The 12018-nt window shown below is 51.8% G+C and overlaps 1 protein-coding gene across 1 annotated transcript in view; it reads right to left on the bottom strand.

Moving 5' to 3' along the window:
• The window catches only part of SLCO2B1 (solute carrier organic anion transporter family member 2B1), a 70014-nt gene extending 58754 nt beyond the window's left edge, over window positions 1-11260 (bottom strand). The window contains exon 1 of the mRNA XM_080376114.1: window positions 10723-11260. Within this exon, the coding sequence (XP_080232240.1) occupies window positions 10723-11096 (374 nt within the window). The 5' untranslated portion in view covers window positions 11097-11260. The remainder of the gene's footprint in view (window positions 1-10722) is intronic.
• Window positions 11261-12018: the final 758 nt, after the last annotated feature.

Below are 12018 nucleotides of genomic sequence, written 5' to 3' on the forward strand. Positions count from 1 at the left end.
CTCATGGAGTTGGTAATCACTGTAGACTTAATGCCCTTCTTGCCCTGGTTATCTGTATTAATGTCTTTGCTAGCCCTCTGCACCAAAGGTGCACTCAATTAGACCTGGAAACAACAAATCCTGTGGTCTGGAGGAATATTTTGGTCCCCCTGCCCATCCTTTCCAGGACCTTTTGTAAATGTGTGCATCCTTTAACACTTCATAGTGTCCAGGAAGCTGCTACACCTGGAATTAGTCCAACTTCTTCCCTAATCAGCTTTCATAGTCTTCTCAGCAGAAGAAAATGGTAGAAAGCACTGGTAGAAATGTTTTCAGTAATCCCTGCCCAAGCAGGGTATGAACGTCCCTCACCCTTCACCGTGCCCCAGATTCACCACAAATTTCTTTTGTGTTAAGGACAACCTGCAATCATCTGTCAGCAGCTGGTGGCCAAGGATGCACAGCCACATCTGACTCCATCCCACCACGCACACCTCCGTCTCACCGCCAGCGAGGTTTCCTGATTCCTTTTCAGTATTGCCTGGGTGTGTGCACTGCCTGTGAGAGAGGGAGGTGGGAGAGCCCCGAAAGACTGTGAGGGGAAACACTCAGCGGGGATCTGAGATGATGCAAAGGTTGCCAGCAGCTGAAAATGAAGATAACCTATTGCACTTAGATACCATCCATCCACGCTTCTTTAAGAATAAAATAAAACAGAAAAGTATTTTGATCCAGCACAAAGGAGAACGAGCAGACCAAATATAAAAGCAGATAAGACTTAGTTGATTAAAAAAAATAATAATTTGCATGAAGGTAGCAGCATGCTGAGGTCGGACTGGTGCTTATTGCCTTCGTCTGGATCGAGCCCAGCTGTGGCAGCACCCTCTGGGGATGGCATTTGCTTGGCAAGAGCTGCTTTTTTCTCCTAGCGGATGGACATCTCCAGATGGAAAGAAAGACTATTTTCAACCAGTGCTATTTCTCCTAAGTAACGTCAAGAGGTCTCACTAAATCTGCTCCTCTGCAGGAAGGAGGCAGAACTGGTGCTGCAGGCTGGGTACGGCAGGGGAAGGAGGCAGAAAGAAGGGATGAGACAGCAAATGCTAGAACATACACCCATGATGGGGTAAGGGCAGAGGAGAGCAAAAAGAGCAAAACCCAGTGGGACTGGGGCAAGGGGGGAACTTGCCTGGCCCAGGTCTGCAGCCCTCAGGTCCCTGATGGCCCAAGCCCCCTCCGGCACCCCAGGAAGAGGATGCGCTGTGGGAATTCCTATCCCTGCCTTGCTCCAGGCATCCCAGCGCATTGGCCATGGTACCTGTGGAGCGTGCAGGGGCCACACCAGCACAAAGGGGAAAGGTAAGGAATAATCAGTCCCAGAGTGCCACCCCTTGATTCTGGAAAACCTGACCCAAACCTGCTTCCAGCCCAGCCCTGCAAGACCAGGACCAACAGCACCCCACTCCCAGGGCAAGCTGCTTCCCATCTCTGTGCCTCAGTTTCCCCAAGAACAAGCCAGGGAATAGATACCACCTGCCTCTATAAAGTGTTTGTGGAGCAGTGGATAAACTGGGAGAGGGAAAGGCTGTGGGCTGTGGCAGCGGGGCTGTGTTTTTGCAAGGCTGAAGCATTTTGCAAGGCCTTTCGGCAAGCAGTGGTGCTGCTTCTACAGCACTGCAAGGAAGGACCTAACTGGAGACCAGGCTCTTGCAGATGCTGTGAATGCAGGAGGCCAGCACCCTTTACAAGCACAAGCCCAGAGTGGCCATCCCACTTATCTTTATTAGCTACTCGAGAGCAATTAGGCTGTGTTTACACAATATACCATGATTATACAACGTGCTTAATGAGAATCAGAGGCTGCATTTTGTGGCTGTCTAGAGGGCTGGGGTGGCTGGAGAACTAGGCTGTGGCCACGGGCAAATCCCTGCCTGCAGGAGTGAGGGATCCGAGCTGCCTTCAGACCACAGGGTAGCCTGGCAGCACCCCCTTCCCTCCCGAGCCCCCTCCAACCAGCCCCAGAGACACGGTTTCTGCATGTTGGTCTCCTGGTGCTGGCAACGGGACATTTCTGCAAAGCTAGAGGAGGTGTCACTGCTTGACTCTGCTCTAGGAGAACCTGCTTTACCAGAGGGTTGGACTAAATGGTCTCCAGAGGTCCCTTCCAACCCCAACCACGCTGTGATTCTGACTTCAGTCTTCTGCTCCTGGTGAGACACAGCTCAGGAGAACATGGCCACTGGAAGCCTGCCTGGTGAGTTACTGGCCAAAGAGGATGAGCTTGGCCCGTACATGGATGGGAAGGGATGTCTAAGAAACATAACAGTGGGGCAAGGAGTAAGGGCAAAGGCACGTTTCTCCCTGAACACCTCCCGAAGGAGGTACCTTCACAGCAAGGGTCTCCTGCTCACGATGGTCTTCACCATGGATGGCAAGCAAAGACAAACGCAGCCAGCATCTGCTCCCCATCACACCTTCGCATCTCCCTAGCTCCCAGGGCAGCAGGCTGCTGCAGTTCTGCTATGAGAACCCCCTCTGAGCATCTTCATCCAAACACTTCACTGCTCATCCTCATTTCCCCTCCTTGACCATGAGGAGTGAAGCCCCACGACCAAGCAGCTGCTGTGGCCAGCCCCACCGTTTCTGCACTGCTCTCCTGTGTGCAGCTGTACCCATCAGCTCCGACACAGCTGTTTTCATCTGCATGCTTCATCAGAGGGGAGAGGTGCTATCTCGGCCTGCAGAGGTATTTACAATTCAGGCACTGCTCTGCTGGAGTGCTCAATGGCGCATTTCACCTTTCCTACCCCAAATCACAGGAGTGTGAAATTCATTTTCTAGGGAGACACAGACACTGACAGGCTGGCGTCCGGCGGGATGCAAGGTGACAGGCAGAGGTGGCAGGATCCGTGACCACAACCGGTGTCGCTGACCCTGGCACAAAGACCTTTAAAGCCAGCGCTGCACCCTGATGAAGCAGAAAATTGCTTCTTTAAAAAACCTGCGAGTAAAATCTCAAGCAAAATTGCTTCTCCTATAAAACTCAGAGGGACTTTCCATGCTCAACAGCAGTGTTTGGGACTCCAGTGAGGTGCACAGGTGGCCAGGTTTTACCTAGGGTGACCTCTGGGAGATGGATGTTTTCAGTGCAGGGGCTCAGTGAAGCAGCTCATGCGGCAGGACCCCAAGCAGCAGCCACCAAGCACCCATGGGTTTTACTTATATACTTCAGGGAAGGTGATGGATGGATGGATGGATGGATGGATGGATGGATGGATGGATGGATGGATGGATGGATGGATGGATGGCTGTTCAGTGAGCAAAGGTGCCTGATGCTGCAGATCCATCAGCTGATACTATTCCTTCAGCTGCAGGTGACGGATTTCTGCTCAGAGCCCTGTTTTCTCCACCGTTTTGTCCTGGGTCACAGCACCCCTCGGAAAGGCAGAGCCTGGCACAACAAGCCCCGGGTGTTGTGGGCACAGGGAGCTGAGCTTGGATGTGCCAGCAGGTCAGTCCCACACCGACTGATGCTAGCAGGCTACGATAAAACTTTGCCATTAATTACAGCCTTGCTTGCCTGACGTCTCATCTCTGCTCCCAGGAGATAGTGACCCGCAAAGTGGGGGGCTACAATGTGGGGAATAGCCCCCATATGTACAGAACTTGGCCAGATAATCTCATAAGCCTTTGCAGCACAGATTAAGATGCTCCACTTGTCCCCAGGCCACACTTTCTTTTACAGCAGGCCAGCAGAAGTACCCTAAAACCTCCCAGTTTCTCTGGGACTCGCACAATGGTCCTGGCTGCCGTAGCAGGGGACCAGGCTCAGTGGCACCAGCGTCCTGTCCCATTCCTGAAGACATAAATCTATCACAATGCCTTTATTAATAGCAGCATGGCTCCTGCTAGCTGAACGAGGAAAAGCACAGGCTGGGCTCAGCAGAGCTTGGGTAAATAACGGCGAATGTAACACAGCAAATTAAATCCCAGCAGGGGAGACAAAATGCCAGCAAATATCCCATAATCTGTCTTCCTTCTGCTCAATAAATCTACAATCACATCGGTAAGACTAGAATAGTGTCAGTGTGTGTATTTATATGAGCGTGCCTGTGTTAAATGGGAAGCCGGTTTGGAAAATGTGGGTGCAATGATGTTCGTAATACAACACAGGGAAAAGACAGTGTATACACATCATTTCCTCCATGGAAAAAAGATTGAGAAATAAAAAAGGATGTGTAGATGTTCCCAAAAGCTGTTTCTGTCTTGCACCAACTGGCAAAAAGAAAGTGAAAATGAGACCAGCTTGGTAACTCCTTGCAATGAGAAATGTGCCAGGGATAACACGTCGCAGAAACCTCACAAGAAGCTAAGCCAAAGGAAATCTGTTACCAAGAAGTTAAAAGATTAGAAGAAAGAGAAAGATGGGTGTTGAAACCCATGAAACACAACCATGGGTGATGAGGAAGAGGCAGCAGCCCTGCTTTGGCATGGGGCAGGGCCGGCTGCTCTCTGGTCCCTGCCAGCCCTGACCCCTCTGACTTGGGAAGGATGAAGCCCTCCCCATTTTCGTGATGAGGTCTCACAGAGCTCCCTGCCCTCCTCGTCATGCCCTGCTGAAGCTGGAGACTGTCTTGGAGGTGTCCTCACCTTCCTCAGCACTGCAAGATGCGGTGAAGGGGTGGGAGCTCACCCATAGATGGGAACTCTCACGCCATCTCCCATGGAAGTGAGGCACGTGGAGGAGCTGCAGCTGTGGATGCTGTCACACAGCTGCAGAACTCACCTGACCCTACATCTGCACTGGGGACACCTGGCCCTGAACCACCTGCTGGACTATGCTGGCAGTCAACAGGGAGAGACCAGCACTTCCATGGCCCAACCCAACCCAATGTGGCCACCAGAAGAAACATGACAAGCCAGTTGCATCCTCAAGGTGTATTTGCTACTGGCAAAGGCAGCAACATATCCAGCCCGGGGACACAGTGCAAAGCCCAGCGGTCTGAGGTAAGGTGAGATCAGACGCAGTCGCATTCATTCCCTTGGGGGGGGACACATGGCAGGATAAAATGGAGGGGGTCTCCACACCGGAAAAAAAAAAAAAAGAGTTGCTTTTGGGTGGTCATTTTTGAGCCAGCACACAGCTTTCCTGCAGCTCTGCAGAGCAAGGCCGGCAGAGCCATGAGCACAGCATGGGACTGTCCCCATGTGCTGGAGGACCTTCGTGGTGGCAGTCGCCATCATCGTGCATCCTTGGGAAGAAGACGGTGCCCGCCGCACAGGCTGAGGTGGTCTTGCCTGCCAGAGGGGAAAGCACCTGAGAGCAAAAGCAGCTCAGAGCCCAGAGGGAAGGCATCACAGAGGGTGCAGGCGAGGGAGGCGCTGGGGCTGGGGTCCCCAGTCTCAGTGAGTTACATGAGCAGCAAGGCTGGGAATTGCTTAGTGACATGAATCATTTGCAGGGTCTCCTTTTCAAAGGCTGCCAGAGCTATGGGGCTGTCGGGGTCCAGTACCCCAGAGACCCTCCACTCACCGTCTTGCTCCTGCTGCCTCCCAAGCTCCCATGGGATGCATCCCGCTCTGTGCAAAAGCAACTTCTCGTTAAACCTCACCGCGCTCCTGCCCTTGTTCCTCCCCGTGTGAACTATGGGTTGGTTTGTGCCAGCAGCTGCGCTGCGGGTGAATGCAGCTCAGCTGAAGGACGTGTGGATGTGTAAGATTTTGCCAGACAGGAATCTCACAGCTGTGCAAGTTTTACTCCTCTGTAAGAGCTTAGGCAGTGTATTGAATAGAAAGTTAGCCCTCTCCTCTAGACCGTGCCAGATGCTGAGCATACTCTTGTATGGGGGACGAGCAGATGTGGCGTGTAATACCAAAAAGTGATGCCTTGTGTCCTCGATGGGGATTTCCTATTTTAGCACCACCTCCTGTGTGTTTGGCAGGGACACAGTCTCTCCTCCAAGCAGATCAAGACCCCAGGATAGGAGTTAAAATGATGAATGAAATATGAAAAAAACTGTTCCCCAGTGGGGACCTGCCTTTCCATAGGCTGCAGACACACTGCTTGAGCCTGTGGAGAAACATCTGCTGATAGAAATCTGAAGGAAGGTGACCACAAACCAGAGTTTTTCTAATCTGGGGTTTTACATACTGTAAATACCTTCCTGGTACTTTTTTTCCTCCATACGTTACTGATGCTTGGACAGGAGGGAAGACATAGGGAAAGATGAGTATTTTTAAAGAGCTGTAGGACTTTGCAGTGCCGTTGGCAAGGAGCAACTGGAGGAAATGTATGAAAGCAAGAAAAAGGCAGGGGCCAGGGGGGCTTCAGTGACTGACAGATGCAGACAGGCTCTGATGAGAAAAACTAACTTTTTGTAGGGGAAGCTATTGCAAAACGAAGAGCAGGAGACACTGCAAAAGCCTCGTGCCTTGAACGTACAGCCTGAGTGAAAGCCCCAAGAGCTTCCTTGTGCACAGCCTTCCTGGAGCAATCCAGATGTTGTTTGCTATATATAATATACATATATATATATATATAATCTACAACTTCTACAAAAACCAAAAACACCCAAACCAGGATTTTCCATCTGCACACATGGTCTGCCCAGGACCATGGACCTGATCCCCCACGCTGACGTGAGTATTGCGTGAGGAGCACCTATACACCAATTTCACTTACTTCCTACCCATTTGTTTCCATGGGACATTCAAGAGCAGCTCTTTTCTCTCTCCAGGCTAATCCATTGATTAGCAGCCAAAGTGTTGCCAGATTCCAGGAGGAGACCAGTAAGATTTACTTCACTAGGAGCTGGAAACCATGCCGGCCACCCGCACGCGAGAGGGATTGATCGAAGGGTAGGTGCAGAGAAGTGCTGCTATGAGGAATGGGGAACCGAGAGTAGAGCTTAGGAGAAGTGAAAAAATTCCTTAGCCAGCAAAAGAGAGCTGAAGAGGAGCTGTTTATAAACACCCAGGAGGAAATGCTGTGAGTAGAAGGGAGTTGGTGACATTATGGGACTATGTTGGGACCAGAAGCAAGTGCTGGAGCAAACAAACCCTTGAGGGGGCTGGATCTGGCAGGAGAAAGGGAAGAAACACTGATATTTTGGGCAACAGGGGAAATTAATTCATGTCACAACTGAGTGTCCTTCTTCCATTATTTAATATTAATGGACTGCAGAATATCATCTTTATTATGGAGGGCTGTTGCTTCTTTTCTTTTTGCTGCCAATTTTTTTTCCACCCTGTGGAAGAAGCATCTCCTGCTCACCTCGAGAGCAGTTATGGGCTGGCGTGCTCAGACAGATCAAGGAAGCTCAGTGAAAATGCAGATTGTTTTCTGGAAGTCCCCGGACCTGCAGCTTGCCCCGGCCAAGCTGTCTGTCTGCAGCCCGGTACCCAGCCAGCAGTGAACCCTCTCCTACATCCCTGGGAGCGATCTTGTCCCAGGGTTTCTCCAGCCATCCACCCAGTACCAATTTCTCCCAGAGGATATTTCAGAGCCTTGCAGAGTTTGAATCATGTTTCAAGCCAGAAATTCCCCATGCCACTTGCTGCTCTGCAGCGTCTTACGCTGCTGTCTCCACTTCTTCTGAAAATCCACAAACCCTGGGGCTAACGACAGGTCCTGAGATGGGTAGTGAGGCTCCCAAGCCATCCCTCAGGTCCACATTTAGCAAGGTAATGGCTCCGGACATGGAGCATTTAATCCACCGGATAGGTTAAGCCAGGGCACATGCAGGATAAAGGTCCTGCATGGTGCAGACCAGCACCCCCAGGGAAGCACTGGGACCAAACTGAGAGCCAGGAACCACATTGAAAGGGGAGGGGTGAGGATCTATTTTTGACCAGACCAAGGTCCCCCAAGACCCCTGGGTTGCTGCTGCAAACCAAGCAGCCCAGCAAAGCTGAACAGCTGGGTAAGGAGTGCTCGGGTGAGCCAGGACGAAGCATTTCAGAGCCTGGGAACACCACCCACGCCCAGCAGCATGGCTGGCAAAAGCCAGAAAACTGGAAGAGTAGGAGGAAAAATGAAGATAAATTAGAGTACGTTGCAAAATAACCAAATAATAAATAACAAAAAGGAGGGCTGGGAGTCAGGAGGGCTCTCACAGCAAGCTTGATGTCAGTGGTTCCCCTAACAGCCTTTCAGAAACTTTATGAGGGAATTAGCCAAAGCAGAGCACAGCTTTGTACATGTCTGTGCAAACAAGGTGGGGGAGCAAACCCCCACTCAGGCTACACGGCTTTTCAATAGCTGCTGCCTCTTAGTGCATGGCAAAGCAGATGGGTGCCACATGGATGCCACAGCAGGGAGGTGATGCTCCTTTCTGATGTTTCTCACCTTTCTGGCATCTTGTCCCTGAGCACAAGACACCGTGCAGGGAGTGGGGAAAAAAAAATTAAAAATCAGTCATGAAATTTCTGCACACAACTGATAAAAGGTCCTCTGGAATGGATCGATATGGCTTGGACCACTGTTGAGAAATCAGATCCTGATGGGAGCTTGGATAAAGCATGCTCCATTGCCCGCTGGAGCTGTACCAGCAACTGCAGACAAGCTGCACTGCATTGCCTCAAACGGATGCTGGGTAAGGTTGTCATATGCAGCTCACAGGGTGAAATATAGACATGAATTTTGATAAGCTCCTGAAGCAGCTCAGCTCTGGCCTGTTTTTATGGCTGGGTACCCTTGGTGCTGCTCATAACCAGCCCTAAGTGTCTCTCTTTTTTGCCTCATTTGCTGTTGCTCTTTCATAGAATCACAGAGGGGTTTGGGCTGGAAGGCACCTTCAAGACCACCCAGTCCCACCCCCTGCCAGGGGCAGGGCCCCCTCCCCCCAGCCCAGGCTGCTCCCAGCCCCGTCCAGCCTGGCCTTGAGCCCTGCCAGGGATGGGGCACCCACAGCTGCTCTGGGCAACCTTTAATTTACTCCAATATCCTTGACTGGGATTTTCCTTTTTGCTCTGGAACTGGTGCACTAAGCACAACAGTAAAGAGCTCAGAGCCTGCTCGGGTCAGACATGAAGCAGCAGGACCTCAGAGCATCATGGTTCCAGGGATCCCACCCATTTCCCAGTGCATTGCAGGGGCTCCAGCTGGAGAAAGCCCATGGCACGGCTGCAAATCCATGCACGCTGTGACAAGGTGCCTTAGACACATATCCAGGTGAGACAGGAGGGAGGGAGGGATGTGCCCTTCTGACACAGGAATTGCCCAAAGCCACCGGAGATATAAGAGACCCAGGGTGCACCCATACACACCTTGCAGGGAGCCTTGGGCATCACGTGCCTCTTAAGCGAAGAAAAACCTGCGCAGGAACTGGAGCAGTAACAGGTTCTACCACCTCTGCACACAGACATAAAGCATCCTTGAGCAGCCCTGAGTCTGTGCCCTGAGGTCGCCCCAGACAAACCTCTGCTCCCTCTCTCTCCAACCTGGATGTGCTGCCAGGGATGGGTCAGCCTTACCCCTGGCTGACCAGGTCCACAGGGGTTGGAAGAAGAGGGGTGCAACAGCCCCCACCCAGGGTGGGACACCTCCCCATCCCATCCCAGCACAGCCAGCCTTGATGTCCCCATGCCCACCAGGAACACTACAGCCAAAATCAAACAGAAGCAGCAAGCACGGCCGACGCATGATCAGCTGGGCTGTGCAAAGCCCGGTGCCTGCTTCCAGCATTTAATCCCACCTCTAACCTGTTAAAAACCAGGGTTTTCAGGGAGGACAAGCTGATCCCACAGCCGGCTCCCAGGAGGCTACCCCACCTCCAGGTTGTTAAGCACTGGACAGTTTAAGGGACACATCTGCTCCAACATTTGCAAGAGGCAGAAGAAACCAAGAAGCCTGATTCACTCAGACCAGACCAGCTAAAAAAAAACCCAGCAGGATGCTGGCGGGAGCAAGCAGAGGCAGCAGCTCAGCCCTGAACACAGGGCTCCCCCCCAGGCTAAACCCACACCTCTCCAGAGCAGCAAAAGCACATGACAAAGAGAGTTGCATTCCATCACCTCGATCAATGGGCAGTTTGCGTCTTCACCCCCAGCTGCAGAGCTGCGCAAAGGCTTTCCCTCCGGCATTAACCCTCCCCTGCTCCCTCCACCGATTTTCTCAGAGCCAGGAGGTCACATCGGCTTTTTGTAACCAACGCTGTGATCCTGCTTTGGGTCAGGGTGAATCGGTTCCTCTCCCAAGGAATGTGCTGCCGGAGAAGCCTGGGTTTGGCCAGGGTCCCCAAGCGGCACCCACAGGGTCCCAGCCCAGGCCAGGTCCACACATCCTCCCCGAGAGCCTGCCAGGACCCGGGGTGAGAATGGGCACTGCTGTCAAAGGAGAAGCAAACCTGTAAGACAAACCAACAGTGGCAGCCTTGGGGAATGGGAAAACTCCCTGCAAAGGGAGAAATAAGTGGAGCTGCCTTACTGGAAAAAAAGACTCAAATAAATAGACGCAAGCAGAGAGGAAGCGACAAAAGACATGTGCAGAAAGCTGGCACGCAACAGGCGCGCAGAACATTTGTAGTCGCTCCTTTTTTTCCCCCTTTAGCTTTTAAGCTGCTGGGAAAATCCAGCTCCTAAGCCAAAAGGGTTCAAGGAGTCTTGCAAAACAACTCAGGAAAAGCAGCGTGAGAAATTTCGCATCCAGCAGACCCCCAGCCCGCCCTGCCGCTCGGAGGCAGAGCTCGGTACCAAAGTCATCCTCAGCATCTCCTCGCAGAGGGCAGCTGCTGCCATACTCACAATTTCAGGACTCTCCCGATCCCAGTCCCACTGCGCTGGGAGCAAAAGTTTTCCTCTGCCAGCGGCTGCTGAGGCCATTCACTACTTTTACTTCCCAGCCTGGAGGTGGGGATGGGTGTGTGGAGGTGGGGCTTAGGCTGCAATTTCAAAAGCCGGAGTACATTTTCACCAAAACTTTTGCAATCTCTGTCAATAGGAATTTTTTTTTTTTTTCGTTTTCCCTTCTCCTGAAGTTGCAATCCAAAAATGACAGAGCTGCCCATGTGGTTTGCTGATACAGGGCTTTGCAAACCGCTTACACAATAGTCCCAGTCTCCAAACCGGTCTTTGCTTTCTTTCCATCTCCTGGCTCTCCTCCCTGCAAAGGGTCCCATCCCTCTAGAGCTTTTTCTTTACATTCATTTTCTTATTCCATTTGCTTTATCTGCATTTATTTCTTTAACTTACGAAGCTGTGGTGTTAGCCTGGGATTTGTGATTGGGAGCGTTTGTTTATATAACCCCAGAGTATTTATTTTTCGATATCTCTCCCCATTGTTTTTTTGCACTAATTACTAAGGCACTTCCAGATAAGAACTGGAGGAGTTAACAAACAGCCAGCCCCCGTTAAAGCTGTCAAAGGCAAACTGGAATTTGTCTCTTTGGAGTTCTGGTGCTTTCTCAGCCCCACCAGCCTTCGCTGTTTGTTCCTCCTCCTCTCCCCTGGTTGTTGGATTTGCTCCATCTGCTGCCGGCTGGGATGGGGACGTGGACCCGTGTGTGCCACGGCTGGAGCTGGCCCTGGCCATCTCTGTGCTGCAGAGAGATGGGGGAGATGAGCTGCTGCCTGCACTTAGACACCATGAACAGAGGTGTGGGGTGAAAGCAGACAGAGCTATCAGCTTGTTCTGGAAATGCATTGGCAAAGAAAAGCTCGGTTGTCCCTTTTGTGTGAGCAGAGGTACAGAGGTTGTCCTACAACCTGGAATTGCTGGGACCCACTGCTGAGCACCACCAGAGAGGCAAAGCTCATCACAGGGGGGTTTAGCTCATCACAGCCTGGGACACCTGCAATCTTTGGGTGGAGGCAGGGGGATGTAGTGTGAGGATGTGGTCCTCAACAGGAGCTGGCTGGAGGTGCTGCGTTTAACCTGTGGGCTTGGAAATACATCCAGGCACCCAAGTGAGGATGCTCATCTTTACCCACTCCGTAGGCTCGATCCACTCCAGGATGTTGTTCTCCGTCACCTCTGCAGAAGAAGGTGATGGAACCACCACGAAACACAGCTGGAGATATTTCAGGTTCTCCAGAGAGCGG

Source organism: Falco punctatus (assembly GCF_963210335.1).
Source record: "Falco punctatus genome assembly, chromosome: 2".
Lineage (NCBI taxonomy): Eukaryota > Metazoa > Chordata > Aves > Falconiformes > Falconidae > Falco > Falco punctatus.